General features: G+C 37.4%; 1 protein-coding gene across 2 annotated transcripts in view; it reads right to left on the reverse strand.

The window, feature by feature from the left end:
* The window catches only part of ZPLD1 (zona pellucida like domain containing 1), a 219,619-nt gene that overhangs the window by 10,629 nt on the left and 188,282 nt on the right, over positions 1-20,708 (reverse strand). For both annotated transcript variants that reach the window (XM_070582878.1, XM_070582879.1), the window contains 5 exons: positions 12,591-12,811; positions 9,629-9,810; positions 7,847-7,919; positions 3,717-3,814; positions 2,298-2,378 (listed from right to left, as the gene is read on the reverse strand). In XM_070582878.1, the coding sequence (XP_070438979.1) occupies positions 2,298-2,378; positions 3,717-3,814; positions 7,847-7,919; positions 9,629-9,810; positions 12,591-12,811 (655 nt within the window). The remainder of the gene's footprint in view (positions 1-2,297; positions 2,379-3,716; positions 3,815-7,846; positions 7,920-9,628; positions 9,811-12,590; positions 12,812-20,708) is intronic.

Below are 20,708 nucleotides of genomic sequence, written 5' to 3' on the forward strand. Positions count from 1 at the left end.
CCTGAGTTCGTATAATTCTATCTTCATAGCTATAATTACTTTGTAATATTTTTTAACTTAATGTTGGAATGTTTATTTACATTCTTATCCGTTCCATGGCAACATTTTTGCAGTAAGTTAATTCATCTTTACAATTTTTTCTGCTATTTTCCGCATTTTTCTTGTAGTATATTGCAACACTGCAAGAAATGCCTTCATTTGCTCACCATTCATACTGAAAGAGTTGGATTTCCCTAGACCTGCTATTTTCAGCAGACTGTGGGGCAGTATGGAATGATAACGACCTTCTGGTGTAACCGTGTAACTGAGTTTTCTCTGCCTCTCTGAGCTTGTTCTCGAGGGTTCTGTCATCAGCTCTGTCTGTGTTCCTCAGGTTCATTCAGGAACCTATTCCACCACAGGTAGGCCCTGTCTTCCCAGGTAGTCCGTCACCATTAGAAGGTGTACTTTTGCTGGCAATTTATGAGATCTGCCACTTCTGAGGCTCTGGCCTCTCTCCACGCCTTCCTTCTCCGTGTCCCCCAGCCCTGGTGGCTTGCTGGAGCTCAGCCCTGCTCCTACCAACTTCTGCTCAGAGTGGGACCCTCTCCTCGTAGATGCACTTGTCTCCAGGCTGTTTCTGGGATCTGCCACCCCCAGGACCCTCAGCATTCACTTTTCTTCCCTCTCCTCCCCTCCCCGCACTGCTTCCTGCGAGCCTCCCCCTGCACAATTTTCTCTTGATCTTAATTGCTTTTATCAACATTAACACATATTTTGGAATTTCTAGGTTTTCTTTTCCTCTTAGTTTCACTGAAAGTGGCATTTGGGGGACTTTTTTTAGCTACTCCTTTCACTCTCTATAGTTTCCAATAAAAAACTGAAAAGATTCAGAACTTAGCTGCCACCATAGTCATAACCGAGGTCTGACGATGGTATTCCAGATTATCAATGTGTGATCATTACAGAAATTTTGGAAAATGTCCAAGCAAAATAATCCACAATCCTATCATGCTATCATTTAACCACTGTGAACCTTTCGATGTATTTCTTCACAGTCTTGTCTGTCATACGTTGTCTAATGATGTCCATTGTACACACAATTGTATGTGCTGATCCTTTTTACTTCATATTTTAATACAATTAAATTTTAAAGAACCATATATTTCCAAGCATAGAAATATCGAAAGGATAGAAATGGGGGAGATATAGAACTGACCATTTTTTTTCATTTTATAAATAACTTTATATGATTGTAGAACCTGTGTGAGCCCTCAACTTACTGATTCTCCATAATTCATCTACCCATTTCCTTATTACTGAACACCCACTTTGCTCCATGTTTTACTATTTCAAATAGCACTGATAGACCAGAAAGTCATCAATATTTTAGAATGTGTTTCCCAACTTGTAAAAGTAGAATCAAAGAATATGAAATCTTTTAAGGTTTTTGATACATACTGACCTTTTTTCCAAAAAATGTTGTCCAAATTAACACTTCCAGCAACAGAGTACACGAGGTCAGTTTGACCATACCCTCTGAGCATCATCTTAGCCTTGATTAGCCAATAAAACGTTTTCTTTTGGTATTTCCCATCAGATTACTCCCATCACGTGTCCATGAGCAGCAGTGATCTGAGCCAACTGCATTTTATAAGCAGGAGGAGAAGCTATTGCTTGACTCTCAGGTCTGTCTGCTGTCAGATAAAAATGCTGAAAGGGAGCTGGGATGATTGAATGTTTTTATGATCAATGTCCTTTTCCCCCAAATGTAGATTACATTCACTCCATCACTGTCTATTGGGGAATGAAGTTGAAGTTATTGGCTCTGATAAAAAAGGAGTGGTAGGCTATATTATACTTTCGTATTAAATACTGATAAATGAAGAAAAGCATTTTGGGGTCTAAATTGTCTAGACCATTACTTTAATTTTACTCTTCTTTTGACATGATGAGACAGCCTAGCTGCAGATAAATAGTGCCCTCCCACTGCCTTTCTCTTATTGCCAATAATGTCCTAGCCATGCTTTTCCTAAGACAGTGAAATATTCCTAGATGTCCTAAACATGAATAAAACATCTTTGATGGACCTAACTTACTCGCAATTCTCATTCAACAATAGCCTTATCAGCATTTTGTGTTGAAAACTGTTCTTGACTTTTATACTTCCAGCTTTGTAAGGACTAAAAGTTCAAAATGTAAAATTTTAAATTTAAAAGCAATAAAAGAGCCCTATAATTTGTTTATCTGACTTGGATTTTCCATTTCAATTATGTATAATTCAGTCTTTGCTGTGAATACAAGACTTAGACACCTACCTAAGGAAGAGATCATATCGAATATCATCATTTGGGTTCCCTGATGGGGTCGTGTAGCAGTAATCCATTAAGACATTCCATCTGCAGAAAGAGGTAAGAATGATCTAGAGTCAGAATTCTCTGTCGGGTATTTGTTACTAATCCAAGGGCAGTAAATATTGACAAATGTCTCACCCCACGGAATATAGTTTTTTCTTAGTTATTTGCAGAGGCTTCTTGTTTATTAAAAGATTCGCCTAAACTCAAGATGTTTAAAAATCTGCACCAAATTGCCATCCCACATAAAGTGGGGTAAGGCTAAAATTTGTATTCAGGGCAACTGAATGGTCAAAGTCTCAAGAAGTAAACCCCAGAAGTGAGCTACATAGGTGCTTCTATGTTCACTGTGAATAACGGCCTTTTGTTTCTAGAAGTTACTGTCTCTAACACATGACAGAGGATATTATAATAACACATATAGCAAAGGAGTTTCGTGCATAAATTATACGCTGTAAATTATGCCAGAATCAGTCAGGGAGGGAGTGGGAGTTCACGATAGACACTGTGTTAGGCAGGAGAAAGCCATGAGGCAAATGCACAGCCTTCCCCCAGAAGGCCAGATCGTGCCTAGATTTATACATCACTTTATCCCAACTCCGGTGTTATAAAAATTACTAGTCCATCGGATGTGAATGCCAATAAATTTTTTTTAAATTCTGCATTTAGTAAGACAATTTTAAAGAATCCCATATATTCAAAATAGAAATACCAAGAAGATGGAAAGGGAGAAGTTTAAATAGAACCAAATTTTTAGAGTATATTAATCTCTTCAGGTTGCAAAGTTTAAATAATAGCACATGAGAAACCCAAAATAAACCATTTACATGTTACAATTTTTTTATAGGGCAAGATTGGATCTCTAGCTTTTGAATTCCCTTTCGTTTTTGATCATTCTGGATTTTCTAAGTATCACATGAACCTTGATTGATTTTGATTTTTTACAGAGATGTTTCTGGGGGTCGTTTCATATCATTATGGCTCAGATCCTTGTGAGGAGGGTTCTTTTGTTTTCTAAGAAGTTTTTATTGAATAGTAACATACACATTGGAAAGTGCACAAATCATAAGTGATCACAGAATGACTGCATCTGATTAATCATTTTTCAGATGAAAAGATAGAACATCCCAGATCTCCCCATGCCTTCTCCCAGTCACTACCCCTGCTTCTTTATGGGAAGACTTGTTATTTTCTAATTAATGACATAAAACGCGTTGCATCCCTTAATCTTTGTAATTTGTTATTTCTATTCATTAGCACTCCTAAATGATGTAGCAATGGCAGTATTTTTTAAATTAAAAATGAATGAGCTAACTTTGTGATTCACGAGGCTTTAGGCAGCCAAACTGTTTTAACCAACCAAAGATAAGAGTTGGAAAATACCTGCCATCCAGATTAGTGGCCTGTACAGCTGCAAATACTTTGGTTTTCAAAGGTAATCCTGTACTCGGGATAATTAACTGCTGACTGTAGGTTGAATCCTAATGATGAAAAAAATAAATAATGACTCCATCATTGCCTTCCCAACAACAGCACATTTCTACTTAAATCAATAATGTCATATAAAAAAAAGAGGGGGCAAAGCAACATAAAATCTACAGATCTAACTCCAGAAAGAACCTAGTTAGTCCTCTAGTTTCTTGGCAGAACTGTTCTTAAACCAAACCCAAGTAACAAGTTCATTTCCATGCACAAATCTTTTTGTTTCCAGAGTTTGCCATATATGATGGTTGATGTACAGTGTATTTAAATTATAGTCTATGGTTAACAGTCAGTGGCTAATATTTAATTTGTTTAATTGTCAATTGTCTATATGCAGTTTATTTAAATTAATATTCTCTTTATTTAAATTATATCAGTGGCTAATATTTCACTTATTTAAAGTATATCTGCTTAAGTTTAAGCTCTTTGCCACTGGAGTTATAGGTCTTTATACTCTTGATAATCTTTCATTTACCCAAAATCACATATCTGGCAATTTGAAATTATCAAAATTTAATAGAAAATCAAAAAAGAGACCAACATATTCTCCGAGTTGCCAACAGGCATGCTGTTAGGTTCCTGCACCAAATTCCTTGGTGATTACTTAGAGGAGGTCGTCTCAGGACTTCGTTTCTATCTTTTTACTCTTATTTTAGACCAATTCTGGAGAGAAATTTATATTACTCCCCATCCTACGTATATTAAAGCAGCAGATTAGAAATGAAGTGACAGCTTTAATTTGATAATAAAGAAAAACAGAGAAAAAAATATAGAATGCACAAAATAACTCCTAAAAACGAAAGCTGTCAAATCACGAAGTATGGAGGAAAATTGTTTCCCCCAAATTGAGTGACTCTGAAGATATTGCTACTTTGCAGCGAAGGGAAATTTTTAATGTTCATTATGAAAATCTCAAAGTCATCAAGCAAAGGCAAAATACAGCACAAGGCTGGGAAGAAAGCAACAGATTTTGAATTGTTTAGCTTAAAACAATAATAGTTTGAATGCTTCACTTTTCAAAAAGTTGCATTTATGTGGAACATTTCATTCCCACATAAAGCCGGATAAATGAGGGATTATATGCTGTACGTATTTTCTATATTTCTGTGATAAATGATAATAGCTCCTCTAACCATTTCTGATAGGTAATATTTTTATTTAATTATCTTTCTGGCTCCCCTTTACAGCTTCGCCATATAATCCACCTTTCATTAACTATACAACTCTTTCATCTTATGCTTGCATCAATATCGTCCAGAAAACTACTTACTTTTTTACAAGTATTATATTGCTAAGTCATTTGCAAATGATATGACTCAGCTGTGGTTTGATCACGACTCATCAAATTTTTCTCTTAAAATTGCTTCTAAAAGGTAATTTTCTGACTTTATTTTGTATAGTTGCCTTTATTCATTAGTACAGTATAGTCCCTAAAGTGAATTACTTTTATTTAAAATTTTTCTTCAACTATAAAAAAATATTCTAATTGCCATAACTCTCTTTCAGATTTACTGTTTCTGTATCTGCTCAGAACACACTAATATTTAGGTATTATTTATTTTAGGTATTATTATTAATATTTAGGTATTATCAAAGTCAGCCTCACTTTCTATTTCCACATAGGAGAAAACTCGTATCTTTGTGTTACACAAAAATAAGGCCGCATCAACTTGAAATAATCTGCGTATATGGAAATTGCATAGTCAATAAAAGTCATTGTTTTTTATAAATAAAATTTGCCTAAGTACATTTACTGAATCCCAGAACACATAGAAATAAACAATTGCACTGAATCCAAACTGGGTACAACTTTCCTCTCCAAATAATTAAACTGAGAATAAGGGTAATGGGTGCATAGTGTGTAATGTAACTTTCCATCATTCCTAAGAATTCAAACTCAAAAACTCTGCACGGGAAATAGGAAGACATGGTCGTAAAATAATAGTTAATTTGAAATGCTACGATAAAATTACATTTGGGTTGCTGAATGTTAGCATTCTGAACAAATAAATATGATTTTGGATTCAATTAGTGAAAGCATACCAAATTTTCTTTCTAGTGTAAATCACTAGTTTTCTAATGCCCCGTCACGTGGCGAAATACTACAATGGAGCCACATTAGAAAACTAGTTTTGGGCAGTGAAATTATTCCGTGGGATACAGGAATGATGGACTCATGTCACATGTAAATGTCAAAACCCAGAGAATACACAACGTGAAGAGTGAACCTAAATGCAAACTGCTGTGTTTAGTTAATAATATATCAATATCGGTTCATCAACTGTAACAGACGTACCCCATAATATTAGGTGTAAACAATAGAGGAAACTGTGTGCAGACACAGGAGGTCTGGGGAAACTCTCTGTACTTTCAGATCGATTTTTCTATACACCTAAAACTGCTCTAAAAAAATAAAGTCTGTTAATTAAACAAAAAATCTAGTTTGTAAGGAAATGGTTAAATTGTATTAAATAAATGGTTAATAAATAACTTTTAAAAAATTCCATTTAATTTTTTAATTCAACCATTAGTAATACTTTTGTTGCAAACTGGTGAAAAATGAGAAGTACTTTGGCATTGCCTGTTTTATTTATAGTCTGATATCAAACAATTGGTTACCCTTTTACCATAGAATTAAAATCTTAAGGTTATCATCAAATTATAGGCTTTTATTTAGCATTAAGATTCTAGAAACTTTTTGAAGGATTATGTCTATTTAGCAGCAAGACTACAATACTGTTTCTAATGACAAAGAAAAGAACTTGACAGCAAAGCTTTCCTCAAATCCGCACTTATAAATTTTGGTTTTCTGCTTTTCCAGTGAGAGAATAATTTAACTTCACAGACAATAATGGTATCATTAAATGCCATGTGGGTATATTTTTTAAGATCAGGAATTCTCCTCTTTGTTTCACTTAATTATAATAAACAATACTGAATCCAAACCTGCCTTCCACCTCAAGGAGCTCACACATGTAAATCAACAGATAGAAACTTCTAATTTAAAAATATGGCTCACAACAACAATATCTGGCCATACTGGGAGTGAATATTGGCACATATTTGCTGAGTATTGTAGAACCAAGTAACTTGGCAGCTTCTCCTTGTAGGAGAAAGTTTAGAAATGACGGAAAGGCAATCTTCATTCCAACACATTTTAATTTGTTGTTTAGAACTCTGTGGTGTCAGACTACAAACTTATAAACATGATTTTTCTAAATGCCTTTGGAAAATGTCCTACTACAATATTTATAGCTCATTATATGCAAAGTATAAAGCACTGACTTTTAAATCAGTTGCATGAATTATAACTCAGTGCCATGATGACATGAATAATAATGTAAAAATCAGATTCATAATTTACAAAAATGTTGGTTGATAGATTGAAAAATTGATATTTAAATCAGGCATTTAAAATGTATGAATAAAAATTTTTAATCAACATGAAAATATCATTTGGGGGATTAATGTTAGAGTTATAAATAGAAATCCATGTATTTTTCACATTTTGCTGTCACTGTCGATATTTACATGACAAAAGTTTAAACAATACTATGTAGTCACCCCAAATTATTTCAGATGTGATAGAATTGTCGTCGACCAAAACCCAGATTGAAAATATTAACACATTCATCGCCATGCACACCTTTAAGAGAGGCATCAGTTGGATTTTTCCTGTCTTTTTATCACAAAAATATTATTCCCAAAATGTTGATCCTGACTACGACTATACACACACATACTCATATAAATAAATATGTACATGTAAATGTAAGTAGACATGAAGTAACTACGCAGAATCACATTTATAAAATAAATTTACATCATTTACCAACTTTTAGAAAATAATGGAGTTTTTAGTATACCTTCATCACTAGGATATATGAAAATGGTAGTAAAGATGGATAAATGTTACCGAAGTATCACGGGGTTAATGTGGCTTTCGGTAGACTTTTATGTAAAAGCCATTCGCATAAATGGCTCCTCAGAACAGTGAGAGAGAAAATAACATCCTTCACCCATCAACTTACGTTATAAAGGAGCAGGTTCAAAGTGCTGACAAATGTACCATTGTTCTCTCTCACAGAAATAGCAGCTGAGGATCTAAAACAGATTTGGAAAATGGAAAGCATTGATGAGATTTTAAATTAAAAGTTTCAGTTAGATTTAAGTCACTAAAACTCTTGCGTAAGCCTGGCATGCTTTTAAGTAGGTCTGGCGTACTGTTTAAATCACTGAACAGATAAATAATCAAAAAGCAAGAGGGACCAAGGAAAGACGAACTGTCCTGATGATCTTTTCATTTGTCAAGGCATCTTTTTCCCATATTGCATTACATTGCAGAAAAATGTCATTCCAAAAGAATTTGAATCTGACGCAAATAACTTCTCATCAATTCAATTAGAATGAAAGTTTCATGAGATGGGAGATTTTGTTTCACTTTGTTCACTGCTGGAACATTGCACGGTGCCTAGTAGGTGTATAATAAATATTTATTGAATAAATGAGTAAATTGCCATGCACACTGAAGCTCAGGAATGTGTTTACTGGGGGAGCGGAGTGAGAGACTGTGACACCCTACTGGCTTGCTTCCCTCTACATCTGCATCCTTTTGACTCAAGGTCTTTCCTGTCTTGTTTTCCACATCAAAATCTTGCTTTTGACCAAGGTGTTTATCACCATTGTGACATTAAACCATCATGAATTTTTTTTTTAAAGATGCTTTCTCTATCTCTCTCTCTTTTTTTTTTTAAGATTGGCACCTGAGCTAGCATCTGTTGCCAATCGATTTTTTTTTTTTTCCTTCTTCTTCTCCCCAAAGACGCCCAGTATATAGTTACATATTCTAGTTGTGAGTGCCTCTGGTTGTGCTATGTAGGACGCCACCTCAACATGGCCTGATGAGCAGCACCATGTCTGTGCCCAGGATCCAAACAGGTGAAACCCTGGGCAGCAGAAGTGAAGCGCACGAGCTTAACCACTCAACCACAGGGCCAGCCCCTGTGAATGTTTTTTAACTGAAGCAAAATGTGGCCTCCATGTTCCCTCTTGACTAAGATTAAACAATAACTACACCTGTGTGATCATAAACCCTGGAATTGGAGAGGGAAAGTTTTCACTCAATCGCCCCATTTTGTCAAAAATAGTTGACAAATCCAGATGATTCTGCTGTAATGTGGAGATAGCGCTGTCTCAGAGTACGTGTTTTGGGGATAACAAGTGCATCATGACATGACTATAAACAAAAGGCTGTGACCTCAGTCCATGCCTGGAGCTCTCTGGCTCTGGGTGATGCCACCTTCCTTTGGGAATCCTCAGCACCTGTGCAGGTGACACCTCAGCAGGAGGCATGGAGACCCCAGATTTGGGTCAGTGAGTCCAACAGTGAGAGCATGTGGCAGAGACTGAAGCCAAGCAGGACCCAGCAACGTAGTGACTGAATGTTCTACACAATGGACACATGATAGGCCCTTTTGCACTGCGTAAGCACCCAGAGTTCTTGGACAATTCTGAAGGGAGCGAGGAGAACCCAAGGCAACCCCCTAATTAGTTTGAACCAGTTTTAATCTGGGGGGGAAATAAAATGTATATACACCCTGAACTATTGATATGGGTTATAACAATTATAGATGATAGATAGAAAGATTAGATAGATAGATAGATAGATAGAAATATTAGGCTTAATATGGCTTCCATTACATTGAGTTTGACTATTCTCAATAAATCCTGCCATCTTTATAAGACCCTCAAGGATAAAAAATGACTCAAACATAAAAACAATATGAGATAGCAAGAATAAAATGCAAACTTACGAAGCAAGCTGGGTATTATTAACCAAGTATTCCAACGGATAGCTACAACTAAACTTGTAAAGAAGCCCAGGTAGATAGCTGATGATCGTTGGTGGGTCTGGAGTATCAATATATCCCGAAATATTTCCTATTTGTACTGAAGTTGCATTTCCATAAGCACTGACTCCAGGAATTGTAGATACCTGTTAGAATGATAGATCAAGTTCAATGATTAAATAGATATATATAAATACAGGCATTTCATATACAAGAACAAAACATTAGATGAGACCATTTCTAGGGTCTGTTCCAACTATAACATGCATGGTTTTGAGATTATACACTCATAATGCTATTTATAAGTGATTATATATGTCTTTTAACTAAATGAAACTTCATATTTACCAAAAACATTTTATTCATATTTCATAAATAAGAAAAGAGAAAGATCAAATGTTCACAGTGAGTAATTTGAAAATGGTCACAAGTAAACTCTGAATTCTGTGGCATGGCTTAAATGATCCCTGTTAATCTGATCTTGCTTTCCGCTTTAGCTTCATATCTCCAGGCTCCCACTCTTGGTTAATAATGCTCCGGCCCCAAAGCCCATGTTGCTCTGGCCTTCGTGCATCCTCCTTCTGCTTTCTCTTTCCCCCACTTCACTACTCGTCCCTGGATCTCATCTTCCCTGGGAAACTTCTCCTGACTCCTCCACATGCATTGATTCTCCCCATCACAGCAGGGGTCACTGTGCATGAGCAGCCCCTGACTGGGCAGTCCCCTCAGCCGTGATCAGAGCTCTTTGTGGGTAGGGAGCCCTCTCAGTCTTGCTTGCCTTTGCATCGTCAGTGTAGCACTGTGAGACCAGTGTCTTCAAGCCCCTGAGACAAATTCTGAACAGATGCATTAAGGTCAGACATTTTCTGAGGGCTGATCTTCCCGGGTCTTCCTCTGCGGTGCATGGGATTCTCATCCCCTCCAGGGCAGTAGACCACAGGTGGGTTTCATGAACTCCCAGAAGTCATATAAAAATATTATCCATTTGTGTATTTTCCTGGGACTGATTAGCTTTCATTGGATTCTCCAATCCCACTAAATTTAAGAGCCACCGTTTTAGGAATAATCAATGATGTTCTTGACTTCACAATGCCATAGAGGAATATAGCCTCTCCTACCACATCAAATACAATATGATGCTCAGTAAATATTTTTAGCAGATATTACGGAGACCTGTAATACCCAATTTTCAACAATAGAATAAACTTTATGCTTGAACGCAGGAACACATGGGCAAAGGAGAGGCAATTATCCAGCTAATTCATGAACAGAGTCAGAGTCGTCATGAATGAAAACATTTCGATTCCAATCCAGTGATTTAGTACTCTGCTTAATTCTTCCCATGAAAGACTGTCCTTGGAGCAGACACCAAAGCTGGTGACATCTAAGGCAATAATGAAAACCAAGCAAATCTTCCCTCCTCTCACCACCTGCCTGACTGGCTACCTAAACATGCCAATTCTGTCTGAAAAAGACAACCCCACATATATATCATTTTATACAAGTTACGCAGCTCTGAAGAAAGTAAAACACACATCCACACACAGGCATGCTTCTCCTGGCTTTTCTGCTGAGTTGTTTTCTTGGCGGTAGGGTCAGATGACTGAAATCCAGAGAAGACAGTGCCATGAAGGAGAAATCTTGAGCTGTGTCGGGAGGAGGGGAAGGGCAGCTGCTCTCCGCAGGCTCCCTCCCTCCACAGGGAGACGCAGCCCCGCGATACTCACTCTCCCTTCGGCCCACTGCATAACCTCTCTGCACACAACTTGAGAGATGAATAAACGTTTTTAATAAAAAGAGTCAACAAAACTCAAGCTGCAGGCTTGGAAAGGGTCATGGGCACAATATTCTAACTGCCCTCCCTCTGGGAACAGATAAAGGAGATGCAGACAAATCTCTTCTTCCTGTCTCCCAACTCTCACCACGTCTCAGAAACCCTGCCTGTAGAATAATCAAGCCTTAGTGCCAAGCAATAATTTATGGAGAGGAAAAGCCAATTTCTCCTTCTTCACTGGGCTAAGTTGTCATGCCCATGGTATCTCCTTTTTGTCTGTGCTAGGATTTACCAATATGTTTAATTTAAACAAGCAAAACGAAAAGATCGTACTAAATGAATTTCAGCGTAACACTCCCAAAACCACAATATTTTAACTTCAATTAATTTTAATTCCCAGGAGAGTCAATTCCTTATTCAATTCTATTTTTTGGTGTTCGATGCATGGATAAATAAATAAATAGCATAGACGAGTGGTTCTTATTCAGGGTGTAAATATTTGAAGCGGTGTTTTGATTTTCACTGGAGAAAGTGTGCTACTGGAAAGAGAATGCCACTGGGACTTTATGTGTAAGATTGGGGATGACAAACATGTTGAAATTCAAAGGACAGTCCCACACAGTGAAGAATTTCACACCAGAAATAATGACAGCCTTCTTTTATAAAACACTGGTGGGGATCATTCAGTGGTGAACACGAGACCTAGAAAATTCTAAGGCTGCTTTTCCATATTTCATCTTTCTTTCTGAATGAGGTCACTAAGAAGCAATAGGCCAAGTGATTCGTTGCCCATCTCAGTGGGACAAACAATTTTTGTATGATCAGGTATTTCCATAAATAGCATGAGGAACATAGCTATGATAAACTGTAGACAAATATTCATCAATGTCACTCAAACAAAATAATGTTGCTTAGAGAAGCACAGCCGATCTCAGACCCCTCAACTGCCAGATACAATAAACAGAACCATTACTGGAAGATACAATTGTACGTTTGGGAGCAGAATCCTCAAACAGGCAAAGGGAAGTGATTGGTTCAGTATTCTTGGAATTTTTTCTTGAAAGACAGATTGAGCTTCTGATTATTTCATGAAATGGGGAGATCTTTTAGTAATGACCCCAAGTCTAGCACACAATTTCACCCTGATCTTACCACTAGATTGTTTCCACAGCCCTCCAACGTGCTGAGGTTGATGATGAAAATGACCACGGCGGGAAAGGTGTTATTATTGATGAAGCCCCTGCAATGGGAGTCCCCATGTCTTCCATTCAGTGCCAGATCTGTTTCAGAGTAACCAGAGAAGAGTACTGTGCAAAAATTAATCTTCATCGTAATGGCCTGCACCCCACAGTAGACACTGATGTCTCTTTCAGCTGAAATAAAAATACATAAAAAACAAATGTAAGTCTCAAAATCACAGTAGAAGGTACAAGAATAACTTTAACATCTCCTGATGTACTTATTCATCCTCTCAGTCTCATCCCTATATTTGAAAACACCATAATCCAATGTGCAAGTTATCAAGAAAAGTAGCCAGGAAAAAACTCTTTGATTTAGTTATTTAGAGAGAGGCCTTTGAGGGTAGAGATTACAGCTCATCTTTGTTTCTCCTGTCTGGTGTATGGTGTACGTGCATTAAATGTCAGTTGAGCATATTGTTGAATGATTAGAGAAGTGAGCAGAAAAAATCGGGCTACTGAGCAAATTCAGAACTAGAGTAACTGAATTATTCAGATCACCTGTCTAAAGTAGTGAAACACACTGCAAATGATGCATTTTCCCAAGTGTAGGGAAGAAGCGGTTAAAATCCATCCTAAGCCAAATTGTGGAGCACTTTGGTATTTTGTAACCTATCTTATCCAGGATGTAGAAACAAAAGCCATCCATCAGAATTTCATTTTATTTTGCCTATATTAAATCACACTAGAGAGAGAGAAGATGAAAAATGGTGTGCTGATATTACAAACAAAAATGCATAGCCTTCTCTAAGAATATTTTGCCAATGACTATGCCTTAATCAAAGGAATGAGCCAGGCATGGAAATGTAAAACATGATTTGCAGTGTTTTCTGTGACTCTATGAGTTATCAGTGATGGGACCCATTCTAGGTCTGTAAAGGCAAGCCTGCACACACACACACACACACACACACACACACACACACGCATGCACATATGCTTTCCATATCTCTATTTAGTTATTTTTCTACATATAATGAAGAAAATATATGTAAAAAGCGGAGAAGTTGACTGCTAGGTAATTCCCCAGTGGCAGAAGCTTTTACTCTTATTGGTTTTGGTAACTGTTATAAGTTGAAAAAAGATACATTGAAGTGGTAACCCCCAGTACCTCAGAGTGTGACCTTATTTGGAAATAGTGTCGTTGCAGAGGTAATTAATTTAGATGAGGTCCTAGTGGAGTAGGGTGGCTCTCCAATCCAATATGATGGGTGTCCTTGTAAAGGGGATGCCATGTGAAGACAGAGACACGAGGAGGATGCCATATGAAGGCAGAGAAGTGAAGTGATGCATCTCTACACCAAGGAATGCCAAAGCTTGCCAGCAAGCCACCAGATGCTAGGAAGAGGCAAGGAGGGGCTCCACCCAGAGTCCCAGAGGGAGCGCAGCCCCACGGACACCTTTATTTTGGACTTCTGCCCTCCAGAGTTGCTAGACAATACACCTGTGTTGTTTAAATCACCCCGTTTGTGGCACTTTGTTATGGCAGCCCTGGGAAATTAATACAGGAACCTCGCCACTTTTTAACACTCTGTTTTACCACTTAGATAAATCATATGAAACAAGCATCAGGTTTTCACAATGTGGAAATAGACAAAAGCTGATTAGGCTGTTGGGAGAAATCACCTTGATTGTTCAAAAAAGGAAAAACAAGCAAAACAAAAGATTTTTTGGTAAATGACAGGATATTCACCTGAGCAATATGTAAATGTGTCATTCAAGATGTTTTGGCATAGAATGAATTTGCCTAAATCCCACAGTTCTGATATAAGGGTAGAGTGGTCAATAGCTTATTTCTTTGGAGTATTCATTCTCTATACTGGTTTTTGCTGGCAAAGTGAGTCATATTTTGGGGAAATGAATAAGTCAATATGGAAATTTCTATGTTTGGCTATGCTTTTAAACTCATTACAAAAAAGAAAGAAAATCTTTTTATGGCCAAAGATGGAAAGAAAGATGGGAAATCTCTTTCATGGCCAAAAGGCAGTATTAGGCTAGTTCGTATAGAAAACTCCAAGCAATATTTCCTTTGCAACTAGAAAAATAAAACGAATTCACTATGGCATTCACTTTTCCAACATAGAAAATAATAAATACCACTTACATCTGGGAGAATATCTCTATTAGCCTTCAGCAACATTAACTGTTTTAACGCAACCATCACTTTTAAATAATGCTCTTTACTAAAATAAGACAGTTCGTGTTAACAATATATAGTGACTGCTTACCAACTTCAAAATGCACCTTAAATCTATTGATTTTTCCCCATCTTCATGCTATACCTCAGCCAGCCTCATGCCGACCAGCTGGTTGAGAACGGCTTCCTGGAGAAGATGGCATTGAGCTGAGTTTTCAGGTATCAGTAGGAGTTGGCTACATAAAGGAGTGGAAATTTTGTAACACAGAGGGGACAGCATGAATAACGACACAAGTGTGAAACATGCTCAGGCTTGTTGGGAGCTGGATAGTTCCATTTTCATTAGAATTTAAAAAGTAAAGAAGGAAATGGCAGGGAATGAGGCCATACATAAGATCACGGGAGACCTTCACGTACAAAATGGTCTCTTTAGGGTAACAAAACGTCCTCCTGAATGTCAAATCAAATTCTCAACTACTAGAGAGTTCACTAAGAACTCTCTTTATGCCTAGTGAATGGAGAATGAGCGTCATTGCAGTACTTGGCATCTCCTAAATGTATCAAAGTGAGGCCATATTAAGTATATTACAAAAGAGAGGTACCATTCTCCTTAATTTACATCAACTAAAGACTTTAGCTTCTTCACCTTTGTTTAGAGGAATTAATTCATGCTTACAATAGCCTAACAAATGGCAATGATTACTTTGTCCAGAGGTAGAGCTCTCTCTTCTGTTTTCTGCTTTATAACTGAAGACTTGAACCCTTGCAACGGAACTGCATTTGCTACAAGCTGATGCCACTTGGAGATACAAAAACAAAATAAAAGCCTTTTGCAGTGTAAGAAAAGAGATCTGTTCAAATCCATCCTAACCCAGTTTTCTAAAGACTTTTCACTGTTCCTTCCCAGGAACACATTTTTTCTTGGTTGTAGGTACTAAAGACATCTATTCAGCACAACTTTTCCATTTGTGAGGCTTTGAAGGGAAAAAAAATGATACTTCAAGTTTCCAAAGGGCAATTTCTGCCAAAAGTAGAGAAATTTTTTTCAGAGTTACTGAATAACAGTTGCTCTCAATAGCTAAAATTTTTTAGCCTTTTTATGGTCCAATCCTAGCCTGAATTGTGACATCCCTTTGGACAATACTCGAGTATTAAACAATTCAATGAGCACAAGCTAACAACCAAAAGTCAAGGAATAAATACCTTTAGATGTTTGATTTTTAGTGTTTTGTGTTTAAAGATTGTAAGTATGTTTAAAATGACAAGCCTTCTGACAGAGTTTATGTGCAGGTATGTTACCAAAATGACAATTTTTCCCCTGATATTTTAACCAAGCTAAGCTTTTCACAGAAATTTTTTAAAATATAGTATTCAATGGAATTCAGGTAAAAATAAAGAAATGTTCTGCATGCCTCTTATTTATCAATCAGGTAATGAGTTTGTCTCAGATTTTCTAAAATTATGCAAATTTTAAATATCCCATCACACTTTCAACCACCTATCTTACCATGTATAAAAATGTGTCCTGATTTTGTGTTCACAGAATATGCTTACCATATAAATGAGAGTAAAGAGAGGATGGATCCAATTCTAAATATATGAAAAAAATATCACTCTACTTCTTTATCTTCAATAAAGTTCCATTCCTAGAACACCTAATTACAATTTTCCCTTTAGACACAATTCCTGACAACATATTTGCAGCATTTCATTCACACATCTAACATGTATATCTAACTTTATTATTCTTTTCAACAATTCCATGCTCAACTGGCTTAAATCCAATGGCATCCAAATGACACTAAAGATTCCCAGCTTTTGATACACTGAATGATTTTCATCTCATTTCAAAACTAAGTTTGAGACCTACATTTACTTTCACTAGCACCAGAATATTTATTTTAACATTTTCTAATTATTACCTAGAATAATAATAAGGGCATGGATCAATGCAATTATTCAAATAATTTGCACATATGCATTCTGCAATACAAATACACATGGCAACACCCCAAAATTGGGCCGTCAGCTACTCAGGACTATAGTGCAGTGGCTCAAAACGTTCCTTTGCCATTGATCTGAAAAAGTAAAAATCTGTAGGAAAGGCAATTCGGGGGAGGAGGAGGTCAAGTGTATAATGTAAAAAAAGATGGGGTGCACAAAAACTGAGCACACACAATTAGCGTCATTTTTATATAAGCTAGAGGCTATTGGTCCTATTTATTTTCAAGATCTAAACTACATGCCACTTCTTATCAGCAAAGTATTTCAATAAAGCATTTATTGTATACATATTATGTGTCTGTCTCTGTGCTAGACTCTGAAGATAAAGAGATTAACAAGAGTCTTTTACTTCAAGGAACTCATTGTTGAGTAGAGGACACAGCGACCTTACAGCCTGAGGATGATACAACAGAGGTTTGTGTGCAATGTTGTATACAACTATGTCTTGCTAGGGCAAAGGTGTTTGGAAGGACTGTTGGGAAGAAATGAAACCATTTCAGCTGGTCACATTTTATAAGAAACGGATGAGATAATGCCCTGAAGAGAGGGGTCGTATCAACTGATGCTCAGGTTTCTATCTTTAGTGACTGAGTGGATTACTCCCTGAGATAAGAAATACAGGGAAAAAAAAGATGGTGGGGGCCAGCCCCGTGGTCGAGTGGTTAAAGTTCCCATGCTCCGCTTCGGCGGCCCAGGGTTTCGCTGGTTCACATCCTGGGCATAGACATGGCACCATTCGTCAGGCCACGCTGAGGCGTCATCCCACATGCTACAGCTAGAAGGACCCACAACTAAAATATACAACTATGTACTGGGAGGATTTGAGGAGAAAAAGCAGGAAAAAAAAAAGATGATGAGCTCAGTTTTTGCGAGGCTGAGGTTCATATGGGACATTCAAGCAGAAATGTACGGCAGGTGGCTGAAAATATGAGTAATATTTGGAGGATAGAAAACAGTGAGAAATATAAATTTGAGAATCACCAAATACTCAGCATATCGCTTATAAATAATAATAGATGAAACACCCAGGGGAGCATTCAGGTAAGGAAAGAAATCAACTGAGTACAGAAAAATAATACGTAAGTTGTCCCATAATGAGACTTTCCTTCGTTTCCCCAATGGAATATAGTCATTGCCTTGTGCTCTATCCCGCGTCACTCTGTGAGTCTACTCTATGGTTTACATTATTTCTGGGAGTGGATATTTGCTTTCCCACTAGATTAGGAACTCACTGAAAGCTCTGGGTTTTCTCAGAGTGCCTAGCAAATACTTAGCAAATGTTTATTAAAATATGCATGGTTCAATTCTTTCACAAACAGCATGCATGGTTTCTAATATTTTAGTATCAAGTTCCAAGATTCAGGCAAAAAAAAAAAATGTGCCCAATTGACATGAGCTCATCTTGGTTGTCCATCCAGAACTCCTATTTCCCATCTGTACTCTGCCAGCTCTGAGATGATTCCTGTTCTCAAAGTGTTAGACAAACATCAAAATCCTTAATGTCAGATATTTTCTGACTTCCAGTTGAGAAAATTCAGCCCATTAAATAATATGAAAGTAATGAATTTTTTTATTTGTTTAGGTATTTAACCTTTTAAATGCATCAGTCTTAGAGAATAATTATTTGGCCTCATTATTAATAATAATTTTTTTAAAAAATCATTTCCCCTCAATACTGATAGATTTGCTTATCCCTATTTAATAGCAAGCAAGTGCAAGACAGTCAGCTAGGGTTGGCATAAACACTGCAGTTATATAAGAACACAAAGCCAGCCGGACATCCTGAGTACTACACTCTGACCGACAATTCTCACACTTGACAGTGCATATGTATTACCAGGGAATCTTATTAAAATGCCTCTTCTGATTCCATAGATCTGGGGTGGGGCTTGATTTGTGCATTTCTTACAAGCTCCCAGGTGATGTCAGTGCTGCAAGTCTCTTAACCAATTGAACTTCTTGATCACAACTATACTTTTGACTGGGCAGGAGGTAACCCTTTGGTGGATTCCGATTTTATGGACGAGAGATAGACAGTGACAAGAACCATGAAGGAGGTGGGTGTGTGTCTGACTCCCTTCCTTGTCTGGGGAACTAACATGTTTTGAATCTCAAGGAAGGAGGGCTCATGAAAAGCTCTATGAGCCTGAGCCTAAATAAGTTAACTTTAGTGCTCAGGTGGCAATGTGTGAAACAGAATTGGGAACAGGATCAGTCTTCTCCTATCCCTACCTCTACCCCATTCCACAAACCACAGCAGTTTAATGACTGGAGCAATTCAGTCCACCTCAAATGAAACTATGCCCTGGGCACTCTCTGAAACATCTGGAGGAGACGTGGGTGGGGGTGGGTGAGTCTGCTGTGAGCAGTTGGAAGCTCTGTGCGGTTCACATGCAGGATTCCTGCGAATATGATTGCACTCGTACCCATGGACCAGTTTATACACACTTAAAAGTAGCATTGGTTTAAAACTGATAGTATGAACCAAAACCTATTCAACATACCAGGAGGAGGCTTCTCTGTACGCTGAAGAGTGCACTTCTTCGTTCGTTGTGCCACAGAAATCTCACCTGGAAATAACTTCCCTCCTGGACTCCAACAGATATTCCAAAACTGATTATAACAGCTTACCAGATTATAAGAGTAATGTCTACATTATTTCCATTTCTATCACTGTAAAATGAGAGTATTAATATTTGGCACTACATAACCTTAAAATTGCTTAGAGAACAGATGCTATATTCGTTGCTTTAACTCATTTTTTAAAGTTACTTTTCCTCTTAACAAGTTTTTATACACTATTGAGGTTTTGATGCTAAAAGAGCAGGAAGTCCTAAAGGGATATCGATATTTCATCTACACAAAATACCAGCAGCTGATGAAGAATTTAAAGTGGATTAGGAATTCAAATTTCCTCTCTGTATGGAACAGGTTTCTTGCCACCTTAGTTTTTCACATCTGTTTCTCGTTAGTAAATCTAAGCTGTTATTTCCAGCGCTGTAGGAAATTCATAGGCAGTCTGAAGCGAAGTTTGCAGACTTATGTTCACACTTGCTTCTCCACCTTCCTCGGAAGCAAAAGAGTTTGGTCATCTTTATGGGGCAGAAAAATGCATACGGGTTTTTCTTATATAAGCAGAGGAAGAGAAAAATTCATGCAATAAAAAACTTCGCTTTTAAAATAAAGAAGGGTACGGACTCTGAATTAGTCAGTCAGTGAACTTGCTGACTAATTGCTCTTCTCTCCACTGCACTTTATCACCTTAGATTAATCAGGATGTGATCAGCAGTCACTGACTGGATCAGTTCTTCTGCCTCATCTGGTCTAGCAATCGCAGTCACTGGTGCAGAGCAGAAAGCAGACATCCTCTTGACAACTTGGAGACCGAAACACACTGCCACACAGGAAGGCAGGAGAATTGGCCCTTCTTATCTACACAGAGGGCCAGAACATAGTCCCTGGGGTAATCATTCCATTATCCACTCTTACTTTGTGTTTGGGCACAGAACAATACAATGGTTAGGAAAACCTAACACAGATTAGATGGTTCATTTTGCTTGATCCATCCATCAGTTCTATTGATTAAATGGGTGGTTCGCTATTTTATTTCCTGTGCTAGACTGGCGTTCATTGAAATATTAACAAATATTACTGGAAAAATATTTCCTCAGTCAGGTAGATCCTGGAAAGGCTAAACAAATTCCTCTACATGAGATTTTTCAGGTTCTTTAATGTGGAAATTTCCATTGTGATCCTCCACTTGTGCATCAGTTTTTTCTTTCAGTTTTCTTGAGATGTAGTTGACATACAGCAATGTGTAAGTTTAAGGTCTATAGCAGAACGACTTGACATACGCATACTACAAAATGATTACCACAATGCGTTTAGTTA

The sequence above is a fragment of the Equus przewalskii genome, chromosome 18 (assembly GCF_037783145.1).
Source record: "Equus przewalskii isolate Varuska chromosome 18, EquPr2, whole genome shotgun sequence".
Taxonomy (NCBI): domain Eukaryota; kingdom Metazoa; phylum Chordata; class Mammalia; order Perissodactyla; family Equidae; genus Equus; species Equus przewalskii.